The following is a 17366-nucleotide window of genomic DNA, read 5'->3' as shown; positions in this document are numbered from 1 at the left end:
CAACAGTATATGACATGACAAATCAACTCTAATTCTAATCTAAAATGTACACTCGATGGGTATCGGCGAATCATTTAATATGATATAGATATTATCCGTTTGTGAGAAATGTTGGTGCCTCAATTATCCACCATTTGTGGAATGACTATGGGAAAGTATTGAGTGCAAAAGGACTGTTTACATTGGAACGGTTGGGTCAACTATTATAGGGAAGCCAGTTAGCGCCCTCTGTCGGCAAATAGTCCAACTACATGAACTTGCATATTATTTTTTTCTTTCGGGCTTCATGCGACAAAGCGCCGTTTGTGACAAGTTGACAAGCAACCAACTGCCTTTGACGTCTTCACTGTTTTTGCACCCGTGTGTCAATAATGTCAAAAGCCGCGTGAATGCCCCACGGTAAGAAAGCGTAGCCACGCTTTGGCGTTTGCAGAGGACAGTGTGTGAACGACGCCAGCCCGGGATGGTTCACAGACTGCAGTGCGGGGCGTCTAATTGCAGCGTCTTCCGAATCGTTATTTCCTCATGAAACATGTGACGTGGACTTGTTGGAACACAACCAGGCAGTGAAGCGAGGATGAGGAGCCGCAGTAATTCGGGAGTGAGGCTGGATGGATATGCCAGGCTTGTTCAGGAGACTATCCTGTGTCACCAGGTAGCTACTCGATATCATATGCTTTTGACAGTTGATGCCAAAATGGAGCCCGAATTACGGACGACAGAAATCGCGATTCACGAAGTGTAAATACCGTTGGTGATGCGCTGGCACCCTCGTGTGGTTTGTGGAGGAATCACTGCCTAAGTGGTGCGATGGATTTCACTTTTTCAAGGGGAAGTCAAATTAATATTTTTCGTAGTGAACAATACGTTCGTTGAGCCGCCGTTGGATTAAACACGGCATTCTGATTAATATTGTTTGAAGAATTGGAATCAAGCAGCAGAATCTATCCATATTTAGCAATCTGAGGAGGCAGCCATTTTGAAAATGGCTGACTGAAAATGACATCACGCTTGCACAGGGCTCAGCAATCGATCAAAACCTTTTTCTTATTTTCTGAGTTTTGATCATGTGACTTTCACACACTGAGCCGAGATTGGTTGTTGCCTGAGCCCAGTACAGTAATGTCATTTTCAGTTGACAGTAAAGGGCAAAAATGCCCGCCCTCCTGATGTTTTTTTTATTTTTATTTTTTTGTATATATTGTATTTGAAACACAAAATTAACCCACATATTCCAATAAAAACGCACAATTTATACACTGAATATATAAAACTAAAACTACTTTCATAATGTTTCACTGAAAATGTATTACACATGAATTTTACATTACAACATTCCAAATAAATGTTTGAAAACAAATTTCAAAAAGATTGAAAGCAAAATTTAAACTTAATATTTAGTCACCTAATCACAACAGCAACTCAAAGGGCTTCACAAGTAAAATAATAACATTAAAAAATACTGAACTGTATTCAACAAATCCACTTTTCTGGATTAAAAAACATTTTTAATTCACTCTAATGTTATGTGTAGTTTGAACATTTAAATCCAGATTTCTTGTGCATACCAGTTGAGAACGTCCGTGCATCACTAGTGGTACTTTTGCTACAATTTGGGAATAGACTGCCATAGTACTTTGACAAAGAGTAACAAAATATAACTTTAGGACATGTGTGGAAATGTAAAACGACTCATTGGTAATGTAAAGTGAGCAGTAAAATATACCAAATCAAATTAATTGTAATATTATGCTCACATACCACTTTATTAGCTACATAAAATCTAATGAGAACCCTAACCCTAACCCTACCTACCTACCTACCTACCTACCTACCTACCTACCTACCTACCTACCTACCTACCTACCTACCTACCTACCTACCTACCTACCTACCTTTCACATATAAATATGCTTATACATAAGTGACACATTGTAAGTACATATTAATTAATAAAAAGGCAGTATGTATTGGTGTATTATTTTGGTGTAAACAAACGCATACGAATTTTGCATGAATTGACCCACATTAGAGGATTCAAACTCTTCTCAAAAGTTTGAGCAAAACACTATTTAAAGGTCAGCTATCAGCTGTGGGAATCAATATTTAGGGACATGCTCTATGTTTGCATCTACAAATCCAGATGTCCTGTTGTCTCTTGAGGTTCAGGCTCCAACAGGGGTAAGAGCATAGGAACAAACACGGGCAAAGGTTAACTCTAGTGTAGATAACGCTTGCCGCCTGGAATTCGGCTCTTAAATCCACTTAGAAGCATGTTGGACACACCTGCTCTTTGCTGCTTTCACCACCCCACCCCAAGTGTTTTTCTGTGAAGATAATTCCATATCAACCATATTGGTGTAAATTTTTTTGATTTGTTTTGACTTGTAAGACACTTGTACCTTGTAGGAAAATAGAAGTACATATAAGTTGCAAAGAGTTGCAGTCGAAAGATTCAGAAATATTCTTTTGATGGTAGCAGAAGTAGCAAAAAAAAAAGTGCTTTCATAATCGCAATCATTATTTGTTTTTCTCTAAAAGGTATTAGCAATATTGGGGCCTACAAAGCTTAAATCTAGTGCCTCCTCTGTGCAGGACAGCTGAAACACTAAATTTATTCAGTGCAGATGAATGCTGTACACAAAAAAAAACAAAAAACAAAAACCCTGCAGTAATTTACTTAATTGTTGCATCTGCTTTTTAATATACTTGATGTCCACCTAGATAAATATACTCGTCTGTTCTTAGTTCTCTCTAGTAGAAGAGTTCACTACTAGACTATTAACATTGTTCCCCACATTTTTCCCTCACTACAAGTTCCAGAAGCTTTTTCCACTGGTTTTCCATACTGTGTGCTTCATTTAAACTGATAGCTGTGAGCTAATGGACTAATAAACCTTTCAGGAACCTGTCACGTTCCATTTTCTCTGCCTGGTATTGATTTATGTGATTACATTGTGTGTGTGTGTGTGTGTGCGTGTTTCAGAACCCAGTGTCAGGGCTCCTGCCTGCCAGCACCCAGAAAAAGGATGCGTGGGTGAGGGATAATGTGTACAGTATTCTGGCCGTGTGGGGGCTGGGCATGGCCTATCGCAAGAATGCCGACCGGGACGAGGACAAGGCCAAGGCCTATGAACTGGAGCAGGTGCTTGTGACAGTCTGTAGTAGCTGTTCCCCTTTTCTTTCATTGCCCAGTCTCTTCCTCTATATGGATGTTGGCTCGAAGTTTATGAAACATTTTGTATCTGCGGCTCATGTGTGCGTCAGTAAGATTCAACACAGGTCAATGTTTCAGTGACAAAAGGCTATTGTGTACTGAATCCTACATATTTATCTACAGTATAGAGATAGTGTACATTGATACACAGATACTTAAAGTATCCAGTGAAAAAAAAGAAATGTAAAAAAGGACCGCCTATTAGAACAGTTGAAAATTATAGGTCTACGGGCTGCTAATGTGATCCTTGCCCATGGGTGCCACGGTAACCTCTGGATTATACTGTACAGTGCAAAATGTTTTCTTATTCTAACTTCAACCCTTTTAGACCTTGGTTGCCTAAAGTAATTCATTATTTTAATACCTAATTATGAGAAATAAATACTCTATAAAATAAATGAAATGTGTTACCTAAACACTAAATTCATTTATTATGTTAGTGCTTAATTAATTTATCCAAATACTTAAGAAAATATTAATTAGTACCTGGGATTAAATGTCAGGACTCTTAACATAAAAAATAAGTATTTGGGGTTGAATTAATCAACTAACTCTCACTTAATCTCGTTCCATTTGTATAATACATTAAAAATATGTATATACAGCTGAGTCTCATCTATTTGAGTTTACATTGCACACATTTAAAAAAAAAAGGCCCTTTACAGGTAAAAGTTAAACCCCATAAAAATCTATTCAAGAAAATAAAATGTTCATGCCTGTGCAGACTAGTCAAACTGAGATACTGTAATGTGCTTTCTTGGCAGAGTGTGGTCAAGCTGATGCAAGGACTTCTGCGTTGCATGATAAGACAGGTAAGAGGCTTGTGGTCTGTATTAGTCAGCCATTTATTCATGCCATCATACAGGTAAGCGTTACATGGTAAACAGGTAAGACATGCTTTTGTTCAGTACAACCTCAGGGAAAAATTATCGATATTGCCCATCTCTGAGAATATTCATGCAGTTGTTCAATTTTGTAGCAAAATGCAGATCACAGCCATGACACAAAACTTCATCATTTTTAAAGGGCACCTTTCTGTGAGACACACACACAAATTAAAATGGGTGTGTTAGTCAGTAAGAGTTAGTATTTTAGACCAAAAAAAATGGAATCTTAAAAAATAACAAGGTCAAAAGAACACAACACACAATTAGTACTTTCTTGTACCACCACTGGCATTTGTAAGAGCTGGCCGTCTTAGAGGCATGGGCTTAATTTCAACAGTACACGTTATCAGTCTGTCTTCAACTCTCTCTGATTGCTTTTATAAGATTGGAGCGTTCTTGTGGACCTTTTTCTTCAACTCACACCCCAGAATTTCAATTGGATTGAGATCTGGACTGTTTGCAGGCCATGCCATTGACATTATGTGTCTTTCTTCAAGGAATGTCTTCACAGTTGAAATGTTACCGGCTACCACATTTTTCTTATTGTTTTGTGTGTGTTTGTGTGTGTGTGTGTGTTTATCAAAGCCAGAAAGTTGTCATTTGGAAAGATTTCAGTTTTTGTTTTATTTCTGTGTTATGTTTTTCTGCAATATTAAACTGCGTGACCATCCTCCTAGTCATGCCATAATTAGTCATCCACTTATTTAGGCCATTAGCAAGTTTTGAAAAAAAATCTGCAGTACATAATTTCATATTGACTGTTTTTCTGAAGCTATTGGGCCAGGTCGTGCTCTATTTGAACTTCACTATGTTGTTTGTTTTCAGGTTGCCAAGGTGGAGAAGTTCAAACACACTCAGAGTACCAAGGATTGTTTGCATGCCAAGTATGATACTCCCACTTGTGCCACAGTGGTGGGAGATGACCAGTGGGGTCATCTTCAGGTGGATGCAACCTCCATTTACTTGCTGATGTTGGCACAGATGACGGCATCAGGTTTGGGACTTGGCTTTTATTCTATGAGGTGTAATATAGGCCAAAAATAACGAAAATAACTCAAAAATTAAATAATAATAAAAATACTTCAAAGTTCTCTGCGATCACACAGGTCTTCGCATCATCTCCAACTTGGATGAGGTGGCTTTTATCCAAAACTTGGTCTTCTACATTGAGGCTGCATACAAGGTTGCGGTAAGCATCATAGTTTTGGGAGGGGAATATTGAGAAATAAAGAAATTTTGGACTCAAGGCCTTCTGTGCTCTTTTAGGATTATGGGATGTGGGAGCGAGGTGACAAAACCAACCAGGGCATCCCTGAGCTCAACGGGAGCTCTGTTGGAATCGCTAAGGTATTTTAAATCAATATTAGCATTTTTATTCACTAATTCACTGTTCTGTGCATTTTAGTGGCATCTTAGTCCCAACAAACAATTTAAAGTAATTCAGACAAAAGTAACCTTTTTCTATTAACTGTTGGCATCTCTAAGGACTTACAAACACTTTTGAGTGTGTGCGTGTGTGTTTTTGGTGGTGGTGGGATTTATCACATATTTTTTTGTAGATTTTTCTGTATTTACACTCAACGATCAATTCACTGGGTCAGTTTTTCAAAACCAATGTATAGCTAAGAGAAAAAAAAATCTCATGGCACATCACTAAATAAAATTACCACTAAAGTGGATAGATACACAGGTTAATGATGCATCTTCTGCTGTCTTGTCAGAATTGTTCTGCCCTGTCAATACACACCACTTGTATAAATGGATCAACAAAAGTATGTTATTTGTACAGTGGGTGGAAATAACTGCATCATGCACAGCACAATCTAACTGTGTGTTGTTTTGTCATTTGCTTTGTGATATTCCAGGCAGCTCTTGAGGCTATCGACGAGCTGGATCTTTTTGGGGCCCACGGTGGCCCAAAGTCTGTCATCCATGTTCTCCCCGATGAAGTAGAACACTGTCAGGTGCATGTGCCTTCGACCTTCTGATGCACCAGCATGGAGAGCAATTTATTTGACATCCTTGATGTCCATCTTGGGCGGCTCGGAGTGGTCGGCATGTCTGTAGTCAAAGTCAAAATGTCTAGTCTAATGTCTAATGTAGTCGTGCACTGATAATTGTAAACTTCTACTTGTTATTAAGTGCTTCTCTAGTACTACTAGCATTCAGTTACAAACCAGTGAACACGTTTTACTTGCAACTAGTAACATGTGGTTGTCCTACTAGTATGCTATAGTTGTCCTTCAAGTATGAAGAAATGCTGCACAGTAGTGGAAGGCATTGGAAAAGTTGTTACTCGTAAGACAGTCTTTCAAGAGCATACAACTACATGGACTTTAAGTTGGATATCAAGGATATCGAATAAATGTGTCAAACTGCTTTACATGGAGTTTACGTAACGTAAATAAAAACAATCAAATGTTCTGTTCCTTTTTCTACCTGCTTCAGTCAATCCTGTGCTCCATGCTGCCCAGAGCTTCCACTTCCAAGGAAATTGATGCCGGCCTCCTGTCTGTTATTTCCTTTCCCGCATTTGCAGTGGAGGATGCGGAATTGGTGGCCATAACCAAGTCAGAGATAATCAGTAAATTGCAGGTACTATTTAAAACCACATTGAGTAAACTCAATTCAGAAATTCAGTTTTTTTATAAACAGTGATTGTCAACCACTGTGCTGGCACATTTGTGGGAAATTAAGCAAATACTCTTTAATTAGTTAAGAAAACATTACTTATTCACTGCTGTCACAACAAATAATTAATTTTTGCGTATATCTGTGCCAGTCATGTAAAGAAGTGACAAGCATAAGGATTAAATGCTCTTCCACGAGCTATCAGCATATATTATTACCTTGTCTCACCACCTATTATTATTATTATTCTTATGTGACACTATTATTCTTATGTGATACTGCTAACCTTGTATTCCATGCCAGGGACGCTATGGTTGTTGCCGCTTCATAAGGGATGGATATCATTGTCCTAAGGAGGTAGATTTTTCTCAATTTGAAGCCTAAACATTGTAAGCTTTGGTTATATGACTCCAGGCACTGTTATACAATAGAAATTGTAGCTGAGAGCCGAACAATCATCCAATCGATGAGTTCTTGTATTAAATCTCAATGAATTGCACATGTGTACCAAATACTGAATTGAATGTTTTGTTCTATTTCCCAGGATCCAACGCGGCTGCATTATGACCCTGCTGAGCTGAAGCTGTTTGAGAATATTGAATGCGAGTGGCCAGTCTTTTGGACATACCTCATTCTTGATGGTATCTTTACAGGAGACCGAGTGCAGGTACCAAACAAACTCACTGCTTTAATGATGGAATATTCTTTTCAAAGGCTACGGATTTACAATTATGTCAGACAAGAGCATTATGTGTTGTGTTCAGGTGGAGGAGTACCGTGAAGCACTGGAGGGCATTTTGATCCGAGGGAAAAATGGCATTAAATTGCTACCTGAACTATATGCGGTACCAAATGACAAGGTACATTGTTGGATGGGTGAATAGATGGACCGATGCACGGGCAGATGGACGAGCGGATGGACAGACGGCACAAGTAAAAGATAAAAATGTATTTTTTTGCAGGTGGAGGAGGAGTACAGCAACCCCCACTCTGTGGACCGAGTAGCCATGGGCCAGGTGCCTCACATGTGGGGACAATCATTGTATATCCTGGGCTGCCTTTTGGCTGAGGTAGCTGGATGTAGCATACAAGCCTTAGCACCACTTGTCTTTACCGTTAATCTGCTTTTTTTGATGCAACCAAACTAAACTTGTACATTTTCTTCAAAGGGCTTTTTGGCGCCGGGAGAGATCGATCCTCTCAACAGGAGGTTCTCTACCAATTTAAAGCCAGATGTCGTGGTACAAGGTTGGTTTGAGAAGACATTTTACAAATATATGGGAAGCTGCTTGAGCATCTGATTCATAGCCTTGTTTTTCAGCTTAAGGTCTATGTCCTAGAATTCTCTTTTTCCTCACTAGGAAAATGATTCACTTGTAAAATACTGGGGTTAATGAGTGGGAGGGCAGTGTCTTAACTGCAATGTTTTTTTTTTCCTCTAGTAGTGCCACTTTGGCCTATGAGGATGCAAATTAATCTTACTGAAGAGGCAAAATATTGTATTTTGTATATTGTATTTGGGCTAGTAAGGTCCATCAGGCTACTAATGCATAACATGTGCCGATTGTTAGGCTTGGTAATGTTACAAATTTATCAGTTTACCAGCAAGATTTAATGAATTCCAGAGAAAAAGTCAATAGTTGAGGAAAAAAAAAAACATTACCAGTCCCAATATTTGTTCAATGGTTCTTCAACAGTTTCACTAATGAGGACATAAAATGCATGCTGACATGTGCAAGTGGGTCCTTTTTTCTTAATTCTCTTTTTTAATGTTGTGTATGTCAGTTTGTGTTTTAGCAGAATCAGAGGACATACGGAACTTGTTGCGTGAGCATGACATAAAGGTCCAAATGTTGTCCGAGGTTCTGCCCATCAGGGTCCTGCCGGCTCGCATCCTGAGCCACATTTATGTCCGACTTGGTACCTGAACACTAAATGTTTTTTTGAAATGTTTATTCATAATTATAATCAGTCATCATTCAGTAAACAAATGGTATTTGCAGTTTTAGCACCCCAAACAACAACAGTCTAAAAGCTTAACAGTAATGTGTAATTATTGTTTCTTAACTATAGTATGTAATGCTATACCCTGATCCCATTTTCATGTGTCAATGTCACAGGGAATTGCAAAAAGCTGAATTTGAGTGGCCGGCCCTACAGACACATTGGAGTTTTGGGAACCTCCAAATTTTATGAGATCAGGAACCGCTCTTACATTTTCACTCCTCAGGTAAAACTAGTTTCCTCTTAAGGATCACGCCACTTTCCCATCTAAATGAGCTTTTCACAATCCTGTCTTCTGCTGTGAAGTTTCTGGATCAGCACCATTTCTACTTGGCCTTGGACAACCAGATGATTGTAGAGATGTTGCGCACAGAGGTGGCCTATCTTTCATCCTGCTGGAGGATGACGGGACGACCCACCCTGACCTTCCCCGTCACCCGCAGCATGCTCGGTAAACAGCCTCTTAAGTCCCATCACACCTTCAATTCCCTTTCAGTAATCAGGTGTGAATACAAAGCAAGTGTGATGAAATTGTGGTCTATTAAGACTATAATTTTTGTGAGCTGTTTGTTTTGGAGGAGTGTGAGAATTTTGATTTGTACTAGATTTTTTTTTTATGTGACTTTTTGTATGCAGGAGGATTTTCTTTTTTGGGGAGTGCGAGAGGTTTTTTGGTAAAAGAATGATTTGTGTATGTTTCTATGTGTGTTTGTCATTATTGTGAGTGTTTTTAGTGTGTGAGGTTTTTTGAATGTGTGTTAGTATTTTTGTGTGTGTGGTCAAAACCATCGTTATTTTTAGCCTTTGTCACCCCCCCAAAAAATAAAATGTTATATATGTTATTGTTATCACTTGATTTGTAATTTTTAGGTTTGATTTTACGATTAACGTAATTGTATTTCACATCTCAAATTTTCCTAGTTGAAGATGGAGAAGCAATTGATCCATGTATCCTAGCAACGCTGAGGAAGCTTCAGGACGGCTATTTTGGTGGAGCAAGGTCTGTTTTCTTATGTCTCGCATAGGGGAGTATAACCCCTTTGAATAATTTGAATCACAGCAGCCAACAAAAACAAAAGTTGGAATTGCGAGAAAAACATTTTGCAATTGGACCTCTTCTCAAATTTTGAATATACATGTCTAACTGTTCAACAAGTATATCAACAGTGACATATTCAGTAGAGGACAAGTCACAAAAAGGCATAAAACTTTTATGGAAGTTGCCATGAATCAGACACCTGTTTGAATTTGATGTTTTTTCTGAAACTTGAATTGTATGGCATTCAAAAGAGAGTTTTAGTAATTTCACCTAAAAAAAAAAATCTTCCTTTTTTTAGGTTCATTCTGAAAGTGCCCTGAATACATAAATTTTTGTGAGTAGCAGTTAATCTAAGGTTTGATGTGTCATCAGGATCCAGATCTCTAACCTCTCCAGTCTACAGACCGCTTCCTTTCACACTCGACTCAGCTTTTTGGATGAAGAACGTGACAAGAGTTTACTTGAAGAGGACCAAGATGAAGAAAAAGACTATGGGGAAGAATACAGTCAATGTGAGCTTTCAGGTACACGATGAGGCCAACATTTAATTGTTTCATTTTAAAATTTGATTTTCTATTGAAAGTGCAGTATCCTCAATCCCCAAATTTTGCAGCCCTCCGTGTGAATAAGTCAGCTGAATCCCCTAACCAAATGTTTTCCTTGCACTTTAGATGGCTCAGGCGATATGTTTGATCAGTACCTCACGCAGCTCCTCCACAGCACCGCCACCAGATGTCATCTTCCTCCCATCCAAAGCGGGCAGCACCACGTGTTCAGCGCAGAACACACCACCAGAGATATCCTGTCTTTAATGGCCCAGGTTCAAGGTCTTAACGTGCCCAGTGAGTTGAAATTGTTTATTATTGCATTGCCAAACTCAAATGCTAGACTCAATCTCCGATAACAAAATGAATATTTGTTTGATTGTATTATGTGTCATTGACACATTCACATATGGCTCAAAGTTCAAACAGTGTATATAGCACTTGTGTCAAACTCCAATCCTTGAGGGCCAGTATCCTGCATGTTTTCGAACCTTCTCTCTCAAACACACCTGATGCAAATTATTAGGATGTAGAGTTTGCTAATAAACTAATCATGGCCCTTCAGGTCTGGAGTTCAACACCTATTGTCTATAGGAAGAAATAGAGCAAGGAGGAAGTAAATTTGATCTTTCATCAATATTAGTAGTTATGTTATTCTTAAAAAACAACATGCCAAATTGGCTAAAAACAGCATCATAGCAGAACTGCATTGCTCTGATTCCTCATGACAAAGCACAATTCTAAGGACTATTTTAAATGAAAATCAGGGGCGCTATACATTTTTACGCAGCAACTTCATAATACAGTATAATCATTATGTGGCAATGAATGTAAATTGAATTTGACACTTTACAGTGAGTGTATTTTACCACAATTTTGTGTATTTTTCAGAGTCTTCCATGTATCTACCTGTTGCCCCTGTTATGAACAAGCATCGCAAATCTCTAAACTTGTTGGGTGTTCCTCAACCCACTTCACATGCAAAGCAGCACAAAGTAGGCAAACCTGCTTTTTTTCTACTGATTTACCAGTTATCTGTCTGATTACCATTTGAATAAGAATTCTCATAACATTAAGATAGATAACAAGAATTTTTTAATACAGACTGTTAACATCACACTTTACTGTGAATTGTTGCTGTCTAATTTGCTGACAAAGAGTCGCAGTGCAGCGGATCTCCACTTGCCACGAGATGCCCAAGGCAACACTGATTTTGCGATGCTGGTGAGGCAGCTCAAGGAATGTCCTACTCTGCAGGACCAAGCAGACATCCTTTATATTCTCTATGTGATGAAGTAAGACAAAAAGATCAGCAATGATGGCCCCAAAAAATCATTTTAGTTACAAATTCTTTGTGCTTGTGGGGCAGAGGAGCTGATTGGCTGGTTGAGGTGTCAGGACCGGGTCATGGTTGGGTGAGTGTGCGCACCCTATTGGAGGAGCTGTACGTGCAAGCTGGAGCCTGCCAGGAATGGGGTCTCATCAGATACATCTCGGGAATACTACGCAAGAGAGTGGAGGTCCTCGCTGAGGTTAGGAAATCCAATTTTAGCTCTATCACGGCAGTGAAATGAAGTTAAGGTCTTTTCACACCGCACTTGGTTGTCTTGCTCTTCGCTGTGGGACATGAGAATGACAGAGCCCCTCAGCAAGCTTGCCCATATTTGAATGTATGATGCATGATGCGTCTTAGCCAATGAGGAAGTAACATGTAGGCTTTTCGAAGGGATGAGGCCTTCTGCGCTTGCACCTTCGTATCACATATAAAATGAATGGGTTCATGGTTGCTAAGTGCAGTGTGAAAAGGCCCTTCAAGTAAGAGACGATTTTAATATACAGTGATCTCTTGCTATCTCGCATTTCAAGTTTCGCGGCTTCACTATATCGCCATTTGTCAAAAATATGTTTGTCAAACCATCACATAGCGATAATTCCGTAAGTCTTTTCACTGCAAATGCACTTCTGCTTAAAACTCATCATTCTACAGTACATTGACTGAGTGATGGCATTATATAAGGGGATTTTGGCCCAAAATAATCAACAACGGTAAAAACTCTTCTTCACAATTCCAACAAGCGATGCACGTATGGCGACTGTGAGGGAGAGGACCGTGCGTAAACATACATGCGGGAGGGAGGGGGAGTTGCATGCATGTAGATGTATTAGATGCTTGTGGATGCATGAGGCGTGCGACCTGGAGAAGAGAAGTACAAATGCGATGAAATGTTTAAGGAATGTTGGATATAACATGATAATGCATACATAATTATGAAATGTGTGATTTTGTTTTTGTACAGGCCTGCACAGATCTTATTTCCCACCACAAGCAGATTACCGTGGGTCTTCCTCCTGAACCCAGGGAAAGAGTCATCACTGTGTAAGACAACGTTGCTAAAAACTGTCAATTTGTGCTTGAATCGTCTCTCATGCATTTCTTTTCCAGTCCTCTTCCACCTGAGGAGCTGAACGCTCTCATCTTTGAAGCCAGTGGTCAGGACATCAGTGTTGCTGTTCTCACTCAGGTGACTCTTGCGATGATGTGTCTATTTTTTTTTCTTCTTTATTTTTGGACAAGCAGTGTGAGACAGACCTGTGCTGTTCTTGCAGGAAATTATGGTGTACCTGGCTATGTATGTGCGCTCCCAGCCCGCCCTGTTTGGAGACATGCTCCGACTCAGGATTGGCCTCATCATGCAAGTAATGGCCACCGAGTTGGCTCGCAGTCTGCGGTGCTCTGGTAGGAACTTAGCTTGTTTTCACACTTGGACACAGACTCAATTGCAAATTCATGTTTACGGGTGGTGGTGTAACCCTAACCCTTTTAGTGAGCACACAATCCACCAACTACATACCGATGAACAAAAAACATCAGTTTTTTTTTTCTCACGGCACAAGTTAGGCAATGCCACTTTGAGTTCAGGCAACACTATTGTTGTTAGTTCTGTAAACAGGTAAGGGAGAGAATTTCAAATATTGACTGACCTACAAATAGAATATATAAATCTTCCCCAAATTCCCGATGGCCACCACGGTCCTGCTCTGATGTCCTCAGTAAATCTATTTCTTTCATTTCTCCTTCACCTTTTCCTCCTCTTCCCCTCCTTGCTTCTTTACCTACGTTATTTTCCTCTGCCTCTCCAAAGTCACTGCTCAATCTTCTTTCTCTCTCCATTGTGCTCCAAACTGACAAATTATCTGCATCTTATTTATAGTGTTCCATCCAAAGTGATTATCTAAAGTATTTTCCCCTTGTGACAGTACAGACAGTGACAGAACGGTGTAAATAATAGCCATTAATGTGTAAAGTTTGCGAGTTGTAGTCACACTTTCCAAGGACTCAAAGAATTGTGCCTCAACTATCAAAACACTTTTTGTGAAATAGGTGAGATGTCTTTTTTTTTTTTAATGGATATATGATGGAATAAATCGCATAAATCCTTCGGGGCAAAATGGCACATGCTTGAGGCACCACTTAGGGTCTAGATCTGCACCTGCCCACAAGTGTGTGTTAAACAAGGAAAACCATGATAATAATGGGAAACCTATGTTATATTTTATGGGCCAATGGTAAATGTTCAAAAGGGAGAGTGAAACATTGCTGAGAACTCGCTACAATATATTACCGCCACAAATAACACACATCAGTTGGTCTTTGAAATATCAATGCAGATTCTTGAAACTGTGAATGAGTAAAGGAGCACAACAATGATTCTGCATATTAAAGATACGTGAAAAATGTAAAACCATTGTCCTTTCTCTGCAACTTTTTTTAAGGAATAGTCATCAGTTTATATTTTATCGAGAGTGGATATTTTTGACAATTTTTGACCCAAACTATGCTATGTGTGCATGGAAATGAACAATGTAAGGGTTTTAAAAGACTTCATTCCTTTGCAGGGGAGGAGGCCTCTGAAAGCTTGATGAGTCTGAGTCCCTTTTGCATGAAGAACTTGCTGCACCACATCCTCAGTGGCAAGGAATTTGGAGTTGAAAAAAGCAGTGAGTTTTCCATTATTTGAGCTGTTGAGTGTACATCAGATGTATATTTTCTTGTCTCTGCGCATCAGTGCGACCTATCCAGTCAACGGCAACCAGCCCGGCCATCTCTATCCATGAACTAGGACACACCGGAGCCACCAAGACAGAGCGCTCAGGAATACATAAACTCAAGAGTGAAATCAGACAGGTGGGGTTTGCAAATTAACATGAAAAAAAAAAATCACAGAAGTGTCTCAAATAATAGCTTCTCTTGCCTCCTGTTTCAGTTGGATGACTCTCGGCCACTCAGTGTGGGTTTGGAAAAAAATTATACTGTATATGTGTATATGCAACTCTTGCTAACATCAACACCTGTTATTTTAACTTTTTTTTTTGCTGCAGCTCCATTACATAAATGGCCTCTCTCTGTACAAGATCAGGAAATGATCTTATTTCAGATTCTGTGTAATCCATTTGAGTTGATTTCATTCATCACATGCCGCCTGGAATGATACTTGAAGGCATCTCAAACTTCATGTCATGTGTCATCCATGTGCTCATGTAGATTCTGAGCGGTAGTCTCTCCACATGCAGCAATGTCACCTCTCCTCGCTCCACGGTAAAAACATTTCACCTGCTGCTTTCAATTCATTTCATTTGGAATCACCTCATCTGCTTTCAATTCATTTCATTTGGCATTTAAAGGGTTCCAGTTGATGATTTTTGTGTACAATGAGCAAAATCATCATAAATGTTATATATATTTTGATGGTACAGCTTTACAATTTGGCTTTGATTGCTCTCATCCTCAATTCAATATTTAGAATAGAATCTTCACTTATGATTCAGCCAGTTTAGAGGCATTTTCTTTTAGATAAAAGCCATCAATAGGCCAATTATTTTCACTTTTTTTTTTTTTAAATTTTTTTTTGCTTGATTTGCAAAGTTACCAACAAGCCACCATTTTTCAATTACTGACTGTCACAGTGTTATGTAGGACAAAAAAAATCTGGTCAAATGCACATCTCTAACCAGCTTTTTTCTGATCAATTTCTTTTCACATTAACTAACCATTTAGATCAGGGATATCTTTTTAGGAGGAAACATTTTAGGAGGAAATAATAATGTCAGTAGACCTCTCATCTTGTGGTGGCCAGTTTCCTATCCCTTTTTTAGACAGTAGATTTCACTGTCTGCGGGTTTCATTTGCTGCTGTGGCATGAATTCCACGTTTTGGTCGAGCGGAATGCGAGGCTCGAAATTTGTTTTTCACTCAACAACTGGTCACAGCGATCGGTACACCTGCATGTTAAAATGTGATCCAATACACAAAAATAATAAATACGTAACTTTAGTGCCTACAACTGGAAGATACAATGTTTTAATTTACCGTAATTATTCATATTTCTGACTACAGCGATAAGTGTTCTATATCAGTACATCTCGAGTATTTCTGATTAAAATAACTGATACAGTTTTTGTGTTGGATCTCATCGGACTGTCTAGGCGTACCTAATGATGTGACATCATCTTGCAAGTTTCCACGTCTCTTTTAGCGCAGTCTTTCCCAACCATCATCGAGCAAAATTTTACAAGACCTTAAATGCTCACCACCAAATAAAAATGTCCTAATTATGTCAATCATGCACCTTCCGCTATTTAATGGAAGATAATTGTTCTGCTTGTCACTGAAACATCAATTACATCGACAAATGAACTGAAATAAATTGTAAATGCATGATTTTTTTAGATCAATTATGTGATTCACCTGATGATCTTTTATGGCACACTGGTTGGGAATCACTGCTGCTAGTGCATGGTTTGTTAAAAAAAAAAAATAAATCCACTCAGGGCACATTAGTAAAGCACTGCAACATAAATTCACTCTTGTGAGTACTTTTAAATATTTTTCTCTACAGCGTTGCAGCAGTCCCTCCACTCCCAGCGGCATGTTATCCCCAGTGGGATCTGGGCAAGGTGATGGGCAACTGCACTGGGAGGAGAGGCAAGGCCAGTGGCTCAGACGACGCAGGTTGGATGGCGCTATCAACCGAGTACCAGTGGGTTTTTACCAAAAAGTGTGGAAGATTCTGCAGAAGTGCCACGGTCTGTCCATCGATGGCTATGTCTTACCCTCGTCCACCACAAGAGAGGTATGTGTCCATGCTTGTTTTCTGAAATAAGCAGTATTGAAAGCTAAAAAAAAAGGTGGAGGGTATATGTCACTGAAATGCACAATAGATTTAATAACAATAATGATGTGTTTGGTTAAGGATGCGAGATAAAGTGTGTTTCAACCAAACTATGCCAATCGGGGGTGGAAGGCTTTACTTGGTAAGGTCGGGAAGCTTTATTCTTAGGTTTCCAGATGCAATCAGCTGTTTTTAGACGCCACACAAGAAAGCATGGTCGTATTTAGGGCGGCACAATTAATCGTATTTTAATCGCGATCACGATATTGGCTGCCACGATTAAGTAAGCTCATCCTCTGCCATATTAACAATTAAAAAGTCAAGCACTTCTTTTTTTTTTTACAAGTCAAATCAAGTACTTTGCCAACCTACCTCCAGGGGGCAATGTTTCCCACATGTTTGGATGACAAAAAAAAGCTTTTCTCACCCTGATATTATTTACCTATGTGAAATAGCATTGAGTTTTTCACCCCATTCATAATAGAGTGCTAGCTTTCAATCGAGACCCATTTTGATGATTGGAATAAATTCGATAGAAAAATACCGTTAATGACATTTTGATTACTATTGATTAAAATTTGCTTAAAAGTAAATAATGTGCTTGGTACGAAGTAGTCTTATTTTTTTTCATTGGTTTGCACTCAGCAAGTAAGTTGCCCTGTGTGCCAAGTTTTTTCTATGTCTTGTGAATTTGTTTGAATTATCATTTACTTTATTGATTGTAGTTTATTATTATTATTTGGAAATATCAAGCCTTGAAGCCTTGTTTGTATACCGTTTGTTTATAAAAAAGGGCACTTGACTTGTTTGACCAAACATGATGAATAATTGTAATTTCAATATTGACCAAAATAATCGCAATTATTATTTTGG

General features: G+C 38.9%; 1 protein-coding gene across 4 annotated transcripts in view; it reads left to right on the top strand.

Moving 5' to 3' along the window:
* The first annotated feature begins 273 nt into the window (after positions 1-273).
* The window catches only part of phka2 (phosphorylase kinase, alpha 2 (liver)), an 18831-nt gene continuing 1738 nt past the window's right edge, over positions 274-17366 (top strand). The window contains exons 1-29 of one of the 4 annotated variants that reach the window (XM_088412930.1): positions 274-655; positions 2987-3145; positions 3982-4029; positions 4930-5098; positions 5211-5293; positions 5371-5451; positions 5970-6068; positions 6553-6699; positions 7039-7092; positions 7280-7402; positions 7500-7595; positions 7698-7805; positions 7905-7983; positions 8521-8655; positions 8856-8965; positions 9046-9190; positions 9661-9739; positions 10151-10302; positions 10450-10620; positions 11215-11318; positions 11482-11618; positions 11693-11855; positions 12621-12700; positions 12767-12845; positions 12931-13060; positions 14221-14322; positions 14391-14509; positions 14867-14920; positions 16221-16454. In XM_088412930.1, coding sequence (XP_088269056.1) covers positions 578-655; positions 2987-3145; positions 3982-4029; positions 4930-5098; positions 5211-5293; positions 5371-5451; positions 5970-6068; positions 6553-6699; positions 7039-7092; positions 7280-7402; positions 7500-7595; positions 7698-7805; positions 7905-7983; positions 8521-8655; positions 8856-8965; positions 9046-9190; positions 9661-9739; positions 10151-10302; positions 10450-10620; positions 11215-11318; positions 11482-11618; positions 11693-11855; positions 12621-12700; positions 12767-12845; positions 12931-13060; positions 14221-14322; positions 14391-14509; positions 14867-14920; positions 16221-16454 — 3318 coding nt within the window. In that variant the 5' untranslated portion in view covers positions 274-577. Of the gene's footprint in view, positions 656-2986; positions 3146-3981; positions 4030-4929; positions 5099-5210; positions 5294-5370; positions 5452-5969; positions 6069-6552; positions 6700-7038; positions 7093-7279; positions 7403-7499; positions 7596-7697; positions 7806-7904; positions 7984-8520; positions 8656-8855; positions 8966-9045; positions 9191-9660; positions 9740-10150; positions 10303-10449; positions 10621-11214; positions 11319-11481; positions 11619-11692; positions 11856-12620; positions 12701-12766; positions 12846-12930; positions 13061-14220; positions 14323-14390; positions 14510-14588; positions 14613-14703; positions 14786-14866; positions 14921-16220; positions 16455-17366 lie in introns of those variants that run through there. The other 3 variants (XM_088412931.1, XM_088412933.1, XM_088412932.1) reach the window with 3 other exon arrangements.

This window comes from Hippichthys cyanospilos, chromosome 4 (assembly GCF_059441005.1).
Source record: "Hippichthys cyanospilos isolate Australia breed blue-spotted pipefish chromosome 4, RoL_Hcya_1.0, whole genome shotgun sequence".
Classification (NCBI taxonomy): Eukaryota; Metazoa; Chordata; class Actinopteri; order Syngnathiformes; family Syngnathidae; genus Hippichthys; species Hippichthys cyanospilos.
The sequence above is the reverse complement of the archived record's forward strand: the minus strand, read 5'-3'. Positions and strand labels throughout refer to the sequence as shown.